The sequence below is a fragment of the Coffea eugenioides genome, chromosome 6 (assembly GCF_003713205.1).
Source record: "Coffea eugenioides isolate CCC68of chromosome 6, Ceug_1.0, whole genome shotgun sequence".
Lineage (NCBI taxonomy): Eukaryota > Viridiplantae > Streptophyta > Magnoliopsida > Gentianales > Rubiaceae > Coffea > Coffea eugenioides.
This window is the reverse complement of record NC_040040.1, coordinates 54,988,212-55,008,034: the sequence shown is the minus strand read 5'-3', so window position 1 is coordinate 55,008,034 and position 19,823 is coordinate 54,988,212. Positions and strand designations below refer to the sequence as shown.

At 36.6% G+C, this 19,823-nt stretch overlaps 1 protein-coding gene across 1 annotated transcript; it reads left to right on the top strand.

Moving 5' to 3' along the window:
• Nucleotides 1–7,325: 7,325 nt before the first annotated feature.
• Nucleotides 7,326–19,288, top strand: LOC113775201 (rust resistance kinase Lr10-like). Its single transcript, XM_027319972.1, has 3 exons — nucleotides 7,326–7,349; nucleotides 7,762–8,441; nucleotides 18,668–19,288. Exons 2-3 carry the CDS (start codon nucleotides 7,893–7,895, stop codon nucleotides 19,139–19,141), a joined length of 1,023 nt encoding a protein of 340 aa, XP_027175773.1. The 5' UTR covers nucleotides 7,326–7,349; nucleotides 7,762–7,892; the 3' UTR covers nucleotides 19,142–19,288.
• The last annotated feature ends 535 nt before the right edge of the window (nucleotides 19,289–19,823 follow it).

Here is a 19,823-nt window from a genome sequence, read left to right as displayed (position 1 = left end):
GCATGGACAAACACGCCTACCATCATTTACAGGTCCTTTATATCAAACTTTAATTTCATTATTCCAGCAATTCCTGTCTCTAATACAAAATGGTGCGTATTTCTTATACCATCAAGAAAAGTGCACATCCCGCTATTCCGTTGCCGTCTCTATCACGGATGCTCTTCACCAAATTGTCTAGTATGAATTTCGACCAGTTCAAATTTTTCATATTCTCCTCTGTAGCCACTACAGCCACCAGATCCCGGCTCACTGTGTCATCCAAACTTGGTGCTAACAACCTACCAACAACAAACAGTACGAACTTCACTTTGAATTCTAAGCTTTCGTTATGCAAACTACATATACTGTGCCTCAATTCCTCCACTACAATTTCACCGCTATTTATTCTGATATTCAATTCTCTTTCCAACTCTGTATCCATCTCTTGCCTTCGCTTTTCGCTTTCAATATCTTTCCCACGGCTGCTCAAGCCAAGTACACATTCCACATCCTCGGCTGTCACCTGTAGACAGTACCCATGAACGTTCAGTATCCTCCGATCTACATCAAAGTTATCCACCAGCCAGTTCAACATCTCTTCGTCAACCTCTACTCCCTTCACATTCAAAATTGGAGCGAATCCAAAGTCTCTGACAGCCTGCCGCTGCTCATCCGAGAGCCAATCCACCATATTCTTCACGGAATGAGTTGAGTGGCTTACCATTGTTTCCGCCGTCCGACGAATGCCCTTCCTTTCACTGCTGCAACTTTTATAATTCGAAGGTGTTCCACTCTCATGCATCACCGATACTACATTTTCGCTTTCTCCTTCGCTATCCCACTGCATATCCGAAGCATCTATTTCGGCCGCTAGCTCCATAACAAATCCCTATCTTCTGCTATTCCTCCTGCTCCGGTTTTGGCGCTTCTTCCTTTCTAATACGCCTACACTGTTTAGCTTATCCAGTAAGCTTCGCGCCTTCTTTCCCTCCCGTACTTTCGCGTACAAACCCTCACTTGCTTAATTTCGCCCCCTCCACATTTCACATGCGCACATAGAGTCCCCTTCAACACCCAATAGCTCTTCCGGTTACAAGTCACAAAAGCCCTTTCCACGTGCCCAGCCAACACACTTCCCCTACCGTTTGTGGCCACAAATGCTTGAATGTCTTTTCCCTTAACTTTCCACACCTCTGTTTTGACATCTAAACATACCGCAGCAACATCCTTTTTTTTGGGTTATATTAGTACTTGACTTTGCAGTGTATTACTTTTATTATTATTTTTGTTACTGTTATTATTAATATTTACGGTGAATCATTAGAAGTTCTAGCCCTAGTTTAATACTTCTAAAGTCTTCTTCTAAAGTCATCTGATTATTCCGCCTGTCGGTTTTACTGGTAAAGAATGATTAGAGTATTAGCTACAAGTACATTTTAGTGAATTACCCCAGCTACATTTTTCATCACTTAGTAGAATTTCCTGTACAATAAAATAAATGCATCTTCCTCCTAAATATCAATGGATATGGAGCTTCGTATGAAATTGTTTGGAAATGCAAATACTACAAAATCTAACTGAAATTGTCTGATAAGAATTTCCTTCCATCAATAAATCAAAAAAGATTCCATGTCAACATTCAACTTGGTGGGCCATCTCCGCGTGGAAAAAGAACGAAGAAAAGAGAAGAATAGAATTGGACTAGGGGCAGGAAGCAACCGTTCCTAAAGGTTAAGTGTATTTTACACACAACATAATTTATTTGTATATGATGTAAATTACTTTTAATAACATATAATTCTAAAATAAAATTTTCTGAGTTCCACACATATTATTAAAAATAAGGTATAAAATAAAATCTGAATCATATAATTATTTGATCAAATTTTGATCGTGAGCTGTCAGGAACGGTTGCTTCCTGCTACAGTCCCTGCCCCTCTTTCCATAGAATTATAGGAACTAGGAATAAAAACAAGATAAGATATTGAGTTGTCTTTGCTAGTACTCTACATGTTTTTGTGGAGCAGAATTGCTAAGTAGGCCATAGTACATGTTTCTGCCCCACTGCAGAAAATCGCGCAATCACACATTTGGACTGGCTTTCCGTGTGGACTGACCATTAAGAAGTGATGTGATTGACGCAGTGTGTAAGCTTTCTGCTTTAATGTTTTCTGACCAAAATTGATAACTTTCTTTTTTAATCTCGATTTAGCAGACATATTCTTTGTTAAATGGGAAGACGATTTAGGATGACTCTGAAGAACAAATTTTTTGCAAGTATAAGATGTGAAAAATTGAAGTGCATCATTTGTTATGCTAAAAATACAACATGAGAATTTACAATGAAACTATTACAATAAATTATTAGAAAGTTTTCCACTTAGGTAAAAGTTGGAAAAATCACATATAGCCCCTATAGTTGGACCCCGATGGAAGAAAGAACGACTTTGACTAATTAATGCCTGCATCAAAATGCTAATTAATGCATCGAAACGCTGTAGATGACAATGGAGGCTTGCTCAACATCCACACTTCTATCAACACCTATCCGACAATGACTTTGATATATTTTATTCCGACAATGACTTTGACATCTTTTATGATACGCAACGAGAAAACCCGGTTAGTAACCCATCATACGCATTCATTGATAATTGTTTAGGTTTCTTAATTAAGAAGCTAAGTATTATATAATGGTTGAAAATTGTTTAGTATTATATAATTGTTTAGGTTTCTTAATTATGATTTTTTAATGTGGAAATACACAATTAGACATTTAGTGTGTAAATAGTGGAAGACAGCATCTAGGTCTAGAGATTTTTTCTCTTATAAATTTTTTGGATTTACTCGACTTGATTTTCATGTTACCATCAATTAAGACTTACAAGAAAAAAAAAAAGACTATTCTGAAAAACATTAATGGGTCTGATGTTGTTGGAAAGTTAAAACGTTCAAACGATACTCAAATTATTTAATACTCCATTCAATTCCAGGGCCCCAAAAATTATACAGAGGAAAAGAACGAGTGAACCACTTTTCTAAACCTGATCTTGATATTTTCAAGTGAACTAATTAGCTTCTCATCAGATATCTTTTTATTCTTTTATTGAATACACTAGTCATCATAATATTGTTTGTGTTTTTCATTAAAATAAAGATAGTTTCTTATAACTATTTTTAGTTCGTCATGCATCACCATAATGATGTGGCTCTGAATTTACAATATAACTTATGTATTAGTAGACTCACTAACTGACTAATTTTCTTTTTTTTTTTTTTAAAGTCTTTATTTATAAATCTATGTTGGACTGCTTAAAAGAAATAATCAAAAGTCTAGACTAGACTCCCTTAAGGAGGAAAAAACGAAAAAAAAAATCAAGTTTGGTACTTTGATATGGTTAGTGAAAGGCCACATCCAGGTTGGCAGATCAATTTATTTTCTTGAATTTGATTTGCTACATATTTTCCTGTATTTTATGTCACAGCATGTAACTCTGGTAATAAGGCCTAGTTCTGAAAGAGATATTCAATAAATTAATTTTGGCCTATTCAATAAATTATTAAGGCCTAATTAATAAGGTCCTATTCTCTTTGCCAAGTAAAGTGCCCCTTCTCCGTTTCCTACATATATCCGGCTTCTTTTTTTAAATTCACTCAGTCAATGTGTAACAAGTATGCTCCATCTTCAGATTTTAGCAGTTGTGTTTTCTCTAATCCCAATTTTCTTCTTCGTTCTCGCGATCACACCTAGTAGTTTTTTCGGTGACCATTGTCGGAGATATGGTGATCCTACCTTCAATTCCAAAAACACCAGCAGTGACCGTCGCCCATCCACTTGCGGGGGCGCCGACATCAATTTAAAGTGCCCGTTTCAGTTTAGTGGTGATGATTTGTGCCCTGAACATGATGTTATTGAATTCTCTTGTGAAAACAATTGCAGTGTTCCATCCTTGAGTGTTGGTTCCTATCCGGAGATACAACAGTATAACTTTTCCGTGGAGCTAAACAGTATTGATTATGAGAAAAGGACACTTCGTATATTCGATCCTGGGGTGCAAAAGAACAACTGTTCTACTCTGCCAGTCAACCCATTAAGTCCAGACGACGACTACTAACAACCTGATGCGGGTTATGAGATGGAGATTGATCCTGATACTGGTTCGTTGGTCTTTGTGAGCTGTAAAAATCCTGTGAAATCGAAATATCATCCTCTTTACGTAGACACTGCTTCCTGTAATATCACTGCAAATCATTTTTCAAAAATGAAAGCTCCACCCGGTTATTATAGCTATGTTGTGGTGGGTGAAAATGTGGTGGCATCTGATATTGAAGAGTCGTGCACCATCTATAAGACAGCTGCTGCAGACCTGCGGTGTCTCCCTAATGTAATAGCAGGAGATATTTCGTTTCAAGACATCCACAATCTTCTGTCTAATGGCCATGAGCTCAAATGGTACGGAGGCCTGGACATCAGAAGATCCCTTTTTTGTAAGTACACTGATTTGAAGATTTATTAACATAGATCTTTTAAAAAGTATTCAATACTACTGCTTGAAACTATGTTTTTGGGGAATTAATGACAAATTACCGTATATTGGAATATTTTAAGTTAATATGTACTGCTATTCATCTTTCTTTCTTTCTTTTTTAATTATAGAACAACCAAATCTTGTTGATGAGCACAACCGTTTATTTTAAATTTCATGCATCATATAAGTCTTAATGTTCAAAATAGAATTGATTAATGCATTTGAGTTGTGGATCTCAAATTCTCCTTTTAATGAAAGGAGAGTATATGTGAAATTGGGTTGAGTCAACTCTGGGTAGGGGTCCCTTTCATTTTCCAGATTCAAGTCGATTTCTTTTCTTAATTTTTATTTGATCCAAGCCAAAATTCAATACATCATTCATGTAATGAATTGCATTATCAAATATCACTACTTTGTGCAGGACCTTGCTGTCTAATAAATGCGCATACTTGATTATTTTACGTATTACATTAACTAAAGAGCATTAAGGCCATTTATTAGGATCTTCTCTGTGAGTCAAAAACGTGGGGCAGGTACATTTTTTGTTTGGTGTCCACAATCAATAGCAATAAATAGAATGAAAAATTCATGTGCAAAATAATATAATGTAAATATATGCAAGAAATATAATATTGGTACACTATTGCCTCTGCCCCAATTCCCTCTAGGTCATTTGTTTCATTTAGAAACTGATGAAGTGACTTTTTTTTCCTTTTTTCCTTTTGTTTTTGGTTTAGGTCTGGAGGTGTTTAGACTAGGTTCCTCTTCATTGTACTAGGGAGAATTTCTATCTATTACACATCAATAAAATGAGTTTAAAAATTATTCTAAAAAATCAACACTGTTCATAATGGATTTTATCACTTTTGTTAGTTATACATAAAATTTCATATGCAGTTGACTAAGCTTTGCCAACTAATTAATCATTACCAACTTCTTCTTTTTTATAATTTTGACCTATTTTCACCATTCAAATATTTTTGACATATTGAAAGCCAAAAAATTGTCAACGGAACATAATTTTTGAAGTATTTTGATTTAGAGATCAAAAAGAAAAGTAATGACATAACTAGATGATTTTATAGGGGAAGGGTTGTATTAGATGATAAGGTAGGAGAGGTTGTAGTATTTGCTTTCAAAATGAAATACTTACAAATATTATGCATTAGATTTGATAATCTTGAATGAAGGTGCAAACATTTTTTACACCAATCAACCTTTAATATGAAAACCAATATTGGTGGTTTAATTGATTTTGTTGAAGTTTTGTGGAGGTCATACTATAAAAAAAATTTTAGTGAGACTTGTATTCTTGGAAGTGAATTTGCTAAATCTTTGGAAATATTTTAGTAGGATCACTACAGTGTAAGTTTCGTTTTGTGATTAGTTGTTTTTTTCTTTGCAATTTTGCAAGTTTGGAATTGAGGCATCGTTGAAATCCTTATAGGTGGGATTTGTCCATGGTAGGAATATGATACGTAGTCTTACTTTTTTTTTCTTCTCACTGTATTTGGTTTGTGTGGATGACAAATGAAAATTTGTTAGTGATTGTTAGTTTTATGAATGATTATGAGAGTAAAATACGTTATGCAATAGGATAGGTAGAATTGTGGGAATTCATAATGGTGAGTTCCTTAAATTCGTAAATGTCAGACGTGATTTGGCATATGTAGATGTGATTTTGTAGGGGTGATTATTATTCGTTAGTTAAAATTTTGGAGTTTTGATTTTGTGGGACAGTGGGTCATGTAAATTGGAAAGTGAGAAAGGATAAGGAGAAGGGACTATTAAATTAAGATAAATCTAAAATTATAATAAAAAGGGATTTAGATTTCTCGTGCCTGTGGAGGCTCCTCGTCGAAAACCTGTTCTCTAATACATGTAGATATAGATATTTTTTATATATAATCTTACCTACCCTCTCTTCTATTTATTTACTTTCTCTAATTAATCTTATATTTTTAAAAATATAACACCTAAAATATATTTTAACGTGTGCCCTGCAAGCACCTCTTAGACAAACCGTATGAAATTTGAGTTGAGTTAACTCTGGGTAAAGCCCCTTTCATTTTCCAGCTTCAAGTAGATTTCTTAATTTTATTTGATCCTGGCAAAAATTCAATACATCATTCATGTAACGAATTGCATGTCCACAATCAATAGCAACTAATAAAATATACTTAGACAAACTGTTATACTTCTTACAACATTTGATGTCCACAATCAATAGCAACTAATAAAATACAGAATTCATGTGTACAATAATACTGATGATGTGGCTTTTTCTTTTTCTTTTTCTTTTTTTTGTTTTTATTTTTTGGGGAATCAGAATACCAGAAACCTACTGCTGTTTTGTCTTTATTTGTTGTTGGAAATCTTTTTTAGCAAACGAAAAAAAATATAGGAACCCAATTCATTGTCGTAAAAGTTGGATTTTTAAAAAGCTTATTTGTGTTATGATCCCAACATATGAATTATTGAATTCTTACTTTAAACCATGCAAAACAAACATACTTTGAATTTATTGTCGTAGTTATTTGAAACGTACGCATATGAGTGTGAAATATATAGCTGTAATTAATAAAAGTTGATTTTCAAGCATCCAATTGGACATTGACGTTGCCTTTTGTACGTAGGCGATGTAGCTCTCATATTGGTAGATGTCTACAGTCTCCTCGGCCCATATGTCCCAAATCGACGTGAGTAATTTTATTTCTTTGATTTACAGAAAAACCATTTTTTAATCAATCAGATTCTTTCTATTCCAGTATTTCCATTATAATCCTTTAACTTTTCTTTTACAAGCAGATTACTTTAATATTGGTGGCTTAATTTCGGGTAAGGCATCTGATTTATAGTTGAAAACTCTCTGTCTGGATTGACTATTTTGGGGGTGTTTTTGAAATATTTTACTATAGCAATATAGGTGAAAAACTTTTATTGTAGATGAGATTATTTTTTAGGTTATTTTTTGTGTTTTTGGTGTTTTTTGAGGTTGTTTTTTATGTTTTAGTGTTTTGAAGATGTTTTTTTTTTTTTGTTTTTGAGGTTGTTTTCTTTGTGTTTTTGGTATTTTTGAAGTTGTTTTTGATATTTTTGAGGTTATTTTTGTTTATATATTATTGTAATATTGTATATGAAAAATTTGTTTTTAAAAAATGACCAATCCAAACAGAGCAAAAACATGTCAAAAACTTAGTCTTATTGTTCAATCTTAGCTAAGTCTTATTGTTCTCTTCTTCTATTTCAGTTCTGCTTATTGCAGCAAAACATGTCATTGGCATTATCCTCTTGTTTGCTTTCCTCCTTTATCGGTGTCATCGCAGGCATTTATCGAGGTATGATACAATAGAAGATTTCCTACAAAGAAACAACAGCCTCATGCCCATTAGGTACTCATACAAAGAAATAAAGACAATGACAAAAAATTTTGAGGAGAAACTAGGTGAAGGAGGCTATGGTTTGGTTTACAAAGGCAAATTGCGCAGTGGAAGTGCAGTTGCTGTCAAGATGCAGAACAAATCAAAAGCTAATGGACAAGAGTTCATCAATGAAGTTGCAACTATTGGAAGGATACACCATGTGAACGTGGTTCGGTTAATGGGATTTTGTGTTACTGCCTCAAAACATGCTCTAGTGTATGATTACATGCCAAATGGCTCTCTGGACAAGTTACTTTTCTCAAATTGTCAGAATGGTTCTCCATTGAGTTGGAAACAAGTTTGTGAGATTGCAAAGGGGATTGCTCGTGGCATTGAATACTTGCATCAGGGGTGTGATATGCAAATTCTGCATTTTGATATTAAGCCGCATAACGTCTTACTCGATGACAACTTTGTTCCAAAAGTTTCAGATTTTGGACTTGCAAAACTTTACCCGATGCAAAAGAGTATTGCAACTCTTACTGCTGCAAGGGGAACTCTAGGTTACATGTGATAGGGTGTTAATTGTTGGTATTTTTATTATTAATTTTCCCTTCTATCCCTGACAAATATTGTGTTAATTGCTGATATTTACTCATATTTGGTATCGGGACTTAATTTCAGGAATGAAGCAGAAAACTACCAAAAAGGAGGGACTTTATGGAGAATATGGAGACTTCTAAGGGCTTCAATCCTTAGGCCTTGGATTGGTGGGGACCACAAAGCTATAAGTCATTTGGGCTCTTAAAAGAAAGGAACGTAGAGAGACTTGGAAGAAGAAGTAATTTTGGAGACTTTGTCCACATGTGTGGGGACCACCGGAGAGAGCTTTAAGTCATCTTACTTTTGGCTTTTTAAGGAGAGGACGTACGGAAGCAAAAAGGGGGGACCTCTAGTTTAGCTTTTTAGTTTAGTTCTAGTTTCCTTTCTCTGGACTGGCCTCTGACACACGCCAGGTGTTCGACAATATTCCCCAACGGGAAAAACATCTTTTATTCCTTGCTTTCTAGTAAAAACGCAATGCCTTTGCAATCCAGTACTTTTGGCTGCAATTCAACTATGAGGAGTGGCTAATTTCTTCATCTAGTCAGAGGTTAAATCGAAGCTTTGGTTCGACAAAACTGTGAGATCGAATTGATTTCCCTACGTTCTTTAATTTGCAAGTATTTATATATTTCCTGTTCACTTATGCATATGATTATTTCTTGCAATTAAATACTTGATCACTGTTTAATTGTGTGAGTAATTAACAGCCATCTAAGAGTGCTCAATCCGTAATTGTTGGGTAATTTTAGTGCATGTGGCAAGTGATATGATTCAATTGTAGTAGAAACTTTTGAGTCGTTGTTGCGGAAATATATGATATAGCCTAAATAAACCGAGCGTGTGTGTTTGTTGGTTATAATTGGTGGCCAGTCTAATGATTAATGCTGTCAATAGGTTAAATCCTAAGAGCGTGTTTAGGACTGCTTAATTGGCTAGGGCAATAACTACAGAGCTTGTTGTGGTTATCGAATCAGGAAGGTTAGGCAGGTTGTCAGAGCTTGTTGACAACCATAACCAGTTTATTTGTAAATGAAAGATTTTATCTCTGCATCTGTGATCAGTGATTCGAACCATAAGTGGAGATTATACCTTTGACTAGAGATTTTCCTTCCGTCAATTTACTTTATATTTTTAATTTGAGCAATTAAATTAGACAGTTCCATATCAACTCCCCCCATTTTTATTTAATGTTACATTTATTCAAAATAAATTCCCAAGTCCCTGTGGATTCGACCCTGCTCGCTGCTATATTCGAATTTTGTCTTTCACGTAATTAATATACTTTGGTATATCGGATCAAGCAAACTCTGGCACCAGGGTGAACCTAGTAACCCATTGCACAGCCTAAGTCCCTGCTCCAGTACCATAGTGGACTTAATTCGTGACTTAAGAGTAGGAATTTTATTTTTGCTGGTTTGACACCCAACAAATTTTGGCGCCGTTGCCGGGGACTTGGTGTCAAAATAAATTTATTTTCTTTGAATTTTATTTTCTTTGTTTATTTTTATTTTTTTTATTTTTATTTTTATTGTTACTGGTTTATGCCTAGATCTTCTCGTACAGGTGAACTGCAATATAATCCTGAGATAGAGAAGACTGCTCGTGCATTGAGAAAAGCAACAAGAGAACGAGCAGAGGCATCCTCCTCATCTACTGGACATAATTCAGTAGTAGATTTTGTGGATTCATTTAGTGAGACGGAAGAGATAGATAGCACCATGGCTAATGAACGGACATTGAGAGAATTGGCTGCACCAGATTTAAATCAACAGCCTCTATGCATTACTTATCCTACATTAGAGGTTGCATTTGAGTTAAAATCTGGACTAATCCATTTACTTCCTTCTTTTCATGGCTTACCAGGTGAAGATCCCCACAAGCATCTCAAAGAATTCCATGTGGTTTGCTCGACAATGAAACCCCAGGGAGTCACAGAGGAGCAAATTAAATTAAGAGCCTTTCCATTTTCCTTAGCCGATAAAGCTAAGGATTGGCTCTATTATCTGCCCTCTGGGTCAATATCCACATGGACAGACATGAAGAAGCATTTTCTAGAAAAATTCTTTCCTGCATCCCGAGCTGCAAGCATTAGGAAAGACATCTGTGGAATTCGACAATTCAATGGAGAGACTCTACATGAATATTGGGAAAGATTCAAGCAACTATGTGCTAGTTGTCCTCATCATCAAATTCCTGACCAACTCCTCATCCAGTATTTTTATGAGGGTCTGTCCCAAACTGACAGAAGAATTATTGATGCTGCCAGTGGGGGCTCCTTAGTGAATAAAACACCCACGGAGGCAAGAAATTTGATATCGAGTATGGCTGCAAATGCTCAACAATTTGGAGACAGGCAGGATAACACGACTCGTAGAGTCAATGAGGTAAGTAATTCTTCAATAGAGCAAAGATTAGATTGTCTAACTTCTTTGGTTGAAAAGTTAGCTATAGGACAAATGCAGCAATTGAAAACATGTGGAATCTGCTATGGTTCGAGTCATCCAACAGATATGTGCCCCACACTCCAAGATGATTCGACTGAGCAGGCTAATGCAGTTGGATTTCCAGGACCACCTCAGAGACGGTATGATCCCTATGCAAACACCTATAATCCAGGATGGAGGGATCATCCTAATTTTAATTATGCAGTAAGGCCACCAGGATTTCCACATCAGTCACAATATCAACCTAGACCTCAACTTTCACAGCAACAACCTGCTCCTAAATCAGGTATGTCACTTGAGGATATTGTAAAATCTTTGGCTACTAACACTCAACAATTTCAACAGGAGACGAAAACTAGCATTCATAATTTGGAGAATCAAATGAGCCAGTTAGCTTCCACAGTCAATAGATTGGAGTCCCAATTATCTGGAAAGCTACCTTCGCAGACAATTGTCAACCCCAAGCAAAATGCTAATGCCATCACATTAAGAAGTGGCAAAGAGTTGCCTGAGCCGAGCAAGAAAATTTCTGAACAAGCAATCGAGGAAGAGCTCGAAAAAGAGGGGAATGTGTCTCAACCTAGAGCCTTGGAACAACCAGATTTTGGAGAAAAATCAACACAAGTGGTTACACCTCCGCCTCCATTTCCTAGTCGACTGGCAAAGTCCAAAAAGCAAGAGCAAGAACAGGAGATTTTGGACACTTTTCGAAAAGTTGAGGTAAATATCCCTCTTTTAGATGCAATTAAGCAAATTCCTAGATATGCTAAATTTTTGAAGGAGTTATGCACTGGTAAGAAAAAGTTGCAAGGAAACGAGAAAGTGCATATGGGAGAAAATGTTTCGGCAGTTTTGCAGAAAAAATTGCCTCCTAAATGCAAGGACCCAGGTATGTTTACTGTCCCTTGCAAAATAGGTAATATTAAAATTGAAAAAGCTATGTTGGATTTGGGTGCTTCGATAAATGTTATGCCTCGTTCTATTTATAATTTGATGAACATTGGGCCTTTAAAAGAGACGGGCGTAATAATTCAACTGGCTGATCGATCAAATGCCTATCCTGATGGAGTTTTGGAGGATATTTTAGTGCAAATTGATAATTTGATTTTTCCTGCAGATTTTTATGTGCTTGATATGGAGGATGATAATTCTAATTCATCTCCAATACTGTTAGGGAGACCATTTTTGAAAACTGCTAGAACAAAAATTGATGTTTTCACTGGCACATTGACTATGGAATTTGATGGTGATGTTATTAAATTTAATATTTATGATGCCATGAAATATCCTGGTGAATCTCATTCAATTTTTGTTATAGATGTAATTGATTCTTTGGCGCAGCAAAATTTTGAATTTAATAATGACGATGCGTTGAAGGTTGCTATTTCTACTGGTCTCTGTCAGGAAAATTTGCAAAAGATAAAAGGGAAGTTTGTTTTTCCTTTTGAATTGCAGGAAGTTATTTTTGAATTGAATTCTCTTTGTCCAGAATTTTCCAATGTGTCTTACTTGGAATTACCTCTGTCTCATTCACAGCTTTTGCCATCTATTGTGCAAGCCCCGAAGGTGGAATTAAAGCAGTTACCGGATAATTTAAAGTATGCATTCTTGGGAGATGGAGATACACTCCCAGTAATAATTTCCAGTAAATTGACTGCTTTAGAGGAAGAAAAACTAATTCGGGTGTTGAAGGACCACAAGGAGGCAATAGGATGGACAGTGGCTGACATAAAAGGATTAAGTCCAGCCACTTGCATGCATCGCATCTTGTTAGAAGATGGTGCTAAGCCTTCGAGAGAGGCTCAACGGAGATTGAACCCACCAATGATGGAGATAGTGAAGAAAGAAGTTTTAAAACTTCTTGACACAGGTATAATCTATCCCATTTCGGATAGTAAGTGGGTAAGTCCTGTTCAAGTAGTTCCTAAAAAAACAGGAATTACTGTTATTGAAAATCCTAAAGGTGAGTTAGTGCCCACTCGAGTTCAAAATGGGTGGAGAGTTTGTACCGATTTTAGAAAATTAAATGCATTAACTCGTAAAGATCATTTTCCATTGCCTTTTATTGATCAGATGTTGGAAAGGTTGGCAGGAAAATCTCATTATTGCTGTCTTGATGGTTTTTCAGGTTTTCTACAAATTCCAGTGGCGCCTGAAGATCAAGAGAAAACCACATTTACTTGCCCTTTTGGTACATTTGCCTATAGACGAATGCCTTTTGGTCTTTGTAATGCGCCTGCTACATTCCAAAGGTGTATGGTTAGTATATTTTCTGATTATGTGGAGAATATCATAGAAGTGTTTATGGATGATTTTACTGTCTATGGTAATTCTTTTGATGAATATTTAACTATCCTCACAAAAATTCTTAAAAGGTGCATTGAGACTAATCTTGTTTTAAATTATGAGAAATGCCATTTTATGGTGGACCAAGGCATAATTTTAGGCCATGTGGTATCTGCAAAAGGAATTGAGGTAGATAAGGCTAAGGTAGAAATTATCAAATGTTTACCTTACCCTGCAAGTGTGCGGGAAGTTCGCTCTTTTCTTGGCCATGCAGGTTTTTATAGGCGTTTCATCAAAGATTTTTCAAAGATATCCCATCCTCTATGCAAATTACTTCAAAAGGATGTGGTATTTCATTTTGATGATAATTGCAAGAGTGCATTTGACACGCTCAAGGGATCATTGACTTCAGCACCAGTGGTTCGACCACCAAACTGGAGTCTTCCTTTCGAGATAATGTGTGATGCCAGCAATTTTGCTGTTGGTGCAGTACTTGGCCAGAAGGAGGGCAGAGCTTCTTATGTCATTTATTATGCCTCGAGGACCTTGGATGGTGCCCAGTGCAATTATTCGACTACGGAAAAGGAGCTTTTAGCTATTGTTTTTGCTTTAGAAAAATTTCGTTCTTATTTACTTGGCACTAAAGTCATTATTTATTCTGACCATGCAGCTTTGAAATATTTGCTCAACAAGAAAGAGGTCAAACCACGACTTATAAGGTGGATTCTCCTACTCCAAGAATTTAATTTGGAAATTAAAGACAAAAGGGGTGCCGAAAATATGGTTGCTGATCATCTCAGTCGTTTGATCAATAGTGAAGGACCTGCTCCCTTGAAGGATAATTTTCCAGATGAGCATCTTTTTGTAGTTCAAAAGATAACTCCCTGGTATGCTGATTTAGTGAATTATCTGGTTACTAGAACGCTACCTAATGATTTGTCTAGAGCTCAAAAGGAAAAAATTAAAAGTGATGTTAAATATTATGTGTGGGATGAACCATACTTGTGGAAATATTGTTCTGATCAAATTATTCGCAGGTGTGTGTCTAAAGAAGAGGTTCCATCAATTTTATCTTTTTGTCACTCATATGCGTGTGGTGGACATTTTGGCCCTAAGCGAACTGCAAGAAAGGTTTTAGAGTGTGGTTTATTTTGGCCAACTTTGTTTAGTGATGCATACTTATTTTGTAAATCATGTGCAAATTGTCAAAAGACAGGTAATTTAAGCCATAGAGATCAAATGCCTCTTACTCCTATACTGGTTTGTGAAATTTTCGATATATGGGGTATAGATTTTATGGGTCCATTTCCTTCCTCTTTTGGTAATATGTATATATTACTTGCAGTTGATTATGTCTCAAAGTGGATAGAGGCTAAGGCAACTAGGACTGACAATGCTAAGGTTGTAGTTGATTTTATTAAATCTCATATTTTTGTCAGGTATGGCACGCCAAGAGCAATTATCAGTGACCGAGGGACACACTTCTGCAATCGAGTAATGGAAGCATTGTTGAAGAAATATGGCGTCACTCACCGGGTTTCTACGTCCTATCATCCGCAGACTAGTGGTCAAGCAGAAATCTCCAATAAAGAAATCAAGTCGATACTTGAAAAGACGGTGAATCCCAATAGAAAGGATTGGAGTTTGCGCTTAGATGATGCACTTTGGGCTTACCGTACAGCTTTTAAGACCCCCATAGGTATGTCTCCTTACCGATTAATTTTTGGCAAACCTTGTCATCTACCTGTGGAATTGGAACATAGGGTATATTGGGCAGTTAAAAATTATAATATGCGGATGGATGAATCTGGAGAACACAGGAAGTTGCAATTGCAAGAGTTGGAGGAAATCCGAAATGATGCATATGAGAGTTCTTGCATTTATAAGGAGAAGACAAAAGCATTTCATGATAAAGCAATTTCAAGGAAATTTTTTTGTATTGGTCAAAAAGTACTTCTTTTTCACTCTAGACTTAAACTTTTTCCTGGTAAATTGCGTTCTCGTTGGATTGGACCTTTTATTGTGACTAATGTGTTTCCTCATGGTGCAGTAGAAATTCAAAGTCTTCACACTGACAAGATTTTTAAGGTTAATGGTCATCGTCTCAAACCTTTTTATGAAGGATTTCAAGTTAATAATGTTGAGGAGGTGACCCTTGCAGTGCCTGAACTCTCTGATTGAAGCATTATTTTGTCTAGCCAAAGACTTTAAAGAAAGGCGCTTTTGGGAGGCAACCCAATTGTTCATTTTAATTGTTTGTTCAATTCCGTGTGGTAGTTTAGAGGTGTTCTCCTTGAATTCGACTAATTTTGGGTTTCAGTTTTCGTTTTTGCCGATTTATAGGTGCCCTTCAGTTTTGACGTGCCCGCGTGATGACGTGCAGGAAGCTCACAATCAGAATCGTCCGAAAGCCACCGTGATACGCGACTAGAAAACGCGAGTTGAAGGCGCGTTTTTAATCGCGTTTTCATTCCTGCAAGATTTGTGCATAAAACGCGACTTAGAAAACGCGAGTTGAAGGCGCGTTTTCAGTCGCGTTTGCATTCCTGTAAGATTTGTGAAGGAAACGCGGGTTGAAAAAACGCGAGTTGCAATCGCGTTTTCATTCCTGCAAGATTCGTGCAGAAAACGCGACTTACGAAAACACGAGTTTAAGGCGCGTTTTCAATCGCGTTTTCATTCCTGCAAGATTTGTGAAGGAAACGCGACTTATAAAACGCGAGTTGAAGGCGCGTTTTCAATCGCGTTTTATGTGTCCCAACAAAGGCTTCAGAAACGCGATTTCAGCTCATTTCTTCCTCTCTTCTTAGTTTTCCAGGTTCAGACTTTGGAGGCTCGCATGGTCAACGTCGATGCCAATGTCGCCCGCATGGCACAGGATTTGGCGCAGTTTCTGTTTCTTACAGGCTTTGCACCTCCGTTTCCACCTCGCCCTTCACTATGCCCCGATTTCAGGGAAGTGTGGTTGCTTTCCCTCTCACTTTTGCTTCACTTTTGCTTTTTATTTGTCACATTGAGGACAATGTAGGATTTAGGTGTGGGGGGAGCAGTTATGGTGCTAGTGTCTTTCATTCATTTTCTTTTTCTTCTTTTTAGTGATTAGCTCGTATGTGATGCCAAGTTTGATGTTGGATTGTTGCCTCTATTTCTGCTATTGCCAAGTTTTAATAATAAAAGGGTACCAAGTTAATGTGGTTGAATCCAAAAACATCTCTTTGGTGAATATCAATGATTGTTTTACTCTTATAATTTTTGGTTAACTTTCCTAGGCATAGGGAATGATTATTGGCATTTTCGTGTGAATTGGTCCGGTTATTAACTTTAGTTCTCCATGTTTGAAAATGAGGTTAGCTGATGCAAGTTTTCTTTTGGTTTTTGTGTTATATTGAGTTTTTGTGATTTTTAACTATGAATAAACTTGACTGTACTCCGCTATTAGTTACTACTGAGTAACCGGGGATCTGCACCTAAAAGTGTTGATTCTCGCGTCAAAAGGTAGTAACTTCTATGAGTACGTGGTCACGTGGCGATAGAAGCTGAGTAACCGGGCTCCTTCATCTGGCCAATGTTGGAGTTCGCGTCAAAAGGCTCAAATGGCTAGCGACTAAGTCTTTTGTTACTATTGAAAGAAAAAAAAAAGAGAGAAAAGTAGAAAAAATGTGAAAAAAAGTGAAGGTTGTGTTAGTGTGTAATAAAAGTCAGCTTGCCGAATTATGGATTTAATGTTGAGATTTTGGTTAATAGTTGGACCATTTGCTGATAACTGTTGTGTGTCATTCCTTTTTCTTAGATTAGTTAACCTGGAATTAGAGGCATTTGTGGTTTAGAAGCTAACCGGAGTGATGTTTCTTGGACTTGACCATTGATGCTTGAATATTATTTTTCTTGGTATCTTGGCAATTTGTTGGATAGAGCAATAGCCACTATCAAATATTGGTGTTTGTTTCTTGTTCTCATGCTTGAGGACAAACATGGTTTAGGTGTGGGGGGAATTGATAGGGTGTTAATTGTTGGTATTTTTATTATTAATTTTCCCTTCTATCCCTGACAAATATTGTGTTAATTGCTGATATTTACTCATATTTGGTATCGGGACTTAATTTCAGGAATGAAGCAGAAAACTACCAAAAATGAGGGACTTTATGGAGAATATGGAGACTTCTAAGGGCTTCAATCCTTAGGCCTTGGATTGGTGGGGACCACAAAGCTATAAGTCATTTGGGCTCTTAAAAGAAAGGAACGTAGAGAGACTTGGAAGAAGAAGTAATTTTGGAGACTTTGTCCACATGTGTGGGGACCACCGGAGAGAGCTTTAAGTCATCTTACTTTTGGCTTTTTAAGGAGAGGACGTACGGAAGCAAAAAGGGGGGACCTCTAGTTTAGCTTTTTAGTTTAGTTCTAGTTTCCTTTCTCTGGACTGGCCTCTGACACACGCCAGGTGTTCGACAATATTCCCCAACGGGAAAAACATCTTTTATTCCTTGCTTTCTAGTATAAACGCAATGCCTTTGCAATCCAGTACTTTTGGCTGCAATTCAACTATGAGGAGTGGCTAATTTCTTCATCTAGTCAGAGGTTAAATCGAAGCTTTGGTTCGACAAAACTGTGAGATCGAATTGATTTCCCTACGTTCTTTAATTTGCAAGTATTTATATATTTCCTGTTCACTTATGCATATGATTATTTCTTGCAATTAAATACTTGATCACTGTTTAATTGTGTGAGTAATTAACAGCCATCTAAGAGTGCTCAATCCGTAATTGTTGGGTAATTTTAGTGCATGTGGCAAGTGATATGATTCAATTGTAGTAGAAACTTTTGAGTCGTTGTTGCGGAAATATATGATATAGCCTAAATAAACCGAGCGTGTGTGTTTGTTGGTTATAATTGGTGGCCAGTCTAATGATTAATGCTGTCAATAGGTTAAATCCTAAGAGCATGTTTAGGACTGCTTAATTGGCTAGGGCAATAACTACAGAGCTTGTTGTGGTTATCGAATCAGGAAGGTTAGGCAGGTTGTCAGAGCTTGTTGACAACCATAACCAGTTTATTTGTAAATGAAAGATTTTATCTCTGCATCTGTGATCAGTGATTCGAACCATAAGTGGAGATTATACCTTTGACTAGAGATTTTCCTTCCGTCAATTTACTTTATATTTTTAATTTGAGCAATTAAATTAGACAGTTCCATATCAACTCCCCCCATTTTTATTAAATGTTACATTCATTCAAAATAAATTCCCAAGTCCCTGTGGATTCGACCCTGCTCGCTGCTATATTCGAATTTTGTCTTTCACGTAATTAATATACTTTGGTATATCGGATCAAGCAAACTCTGGCACCAGGGTGAAGCTAGTAACCCATTGCACAGCCTAAGTCCCTGCTCCAGTACCATAGTGGACTTAATTCGTGACTTAAGAGTAGGAATTTTATTTTTGCTGGTTTGACACCCAACAACATGGCCCCGGAGTTGTTCTATAAAAAGATTGGAAGAGTCTCAAACAAGACAGACGTTTACAGCTATGGAATGTTACTAATGGAGATGGCGGGAAGGAGGAGAAATGTGGATGCACATGCCAAGCATTCAAGTCAAATATACTTCCCTTCATGGATCTATGACAAATTCGATCAGGCGGAGGAAATGGAAATCGGAGATCGTGCAACTGAAGAAGAAAAGACAGTTACAAGAAAATTGATTTTGATTGCCTTGTGGTGCATACAGATGACACCTGAGGATCGTCCTTCAATGAGAGAAGTCTTAGAAATGTTTGAAGGTGATGCTAGTGACCTAAAGTTGCCTCCTAAACCGTCGTTTTACCCTCCAGATTCACCCATATCCATGCAAAGAAGCAGCGATAGTAGTTCTTCTGACGCGTCAACGGTGCCCCTATGTAGCTCTGTTGCTTTAGAAATAGAGCAGATGGATGACTAAGTAGAACTCGTGCTTTCAGTGAAATCTTTGTCTAGTGGATTTGTCTTTCAAACTCTCAATATGCCACCTAGTACCAGATAACATGGCAAACTGAAATATCAGTTTGGTATCACTAAACTGAAGGGTAGCACCTTGATATATGCTTCATATATAATAGTAATACCAGCATCAATCTACAATTGAGTTTAACTTAATAATTTCTACAATTGAGCTCCAACACATTTTTTTTTCTCAAACTAATTATGTTATCTAAAACAGCGAGCAGCATATCTAAATATTTCCTCCAAATTCGTAAGATCGATCCTTTCCAATACTGTTGCTGTTAGTAGTCAAATTGTTAGTTTGATATAGTAGTCAATTACTAGCATAACCTGCTGAAAGATATGCAATAGTAGGAGCTGCCGTATTAGTCTTGAGAAGTCGTTGTTTGAGGTAGGTAAATCAACAATTTTTGTATTTCTAGGATCAAAAGGACATCCTTAGAAATTTGAATAAGATTTACAATTCTTTAGTGACAAAACTCCAATGGTTGTTTAAGCACTTCAAATCTAGTACAAAAAATAGGCAAACCAGCGTTCAAATTTTTAGCCAACCTATCAGTTTAACGTGCAGGGAAAGAACACAAAATGGAGAATGGCACTTTACTATCAGAAAAGATTAAGTGGAACTTTTTGGGTAGAAG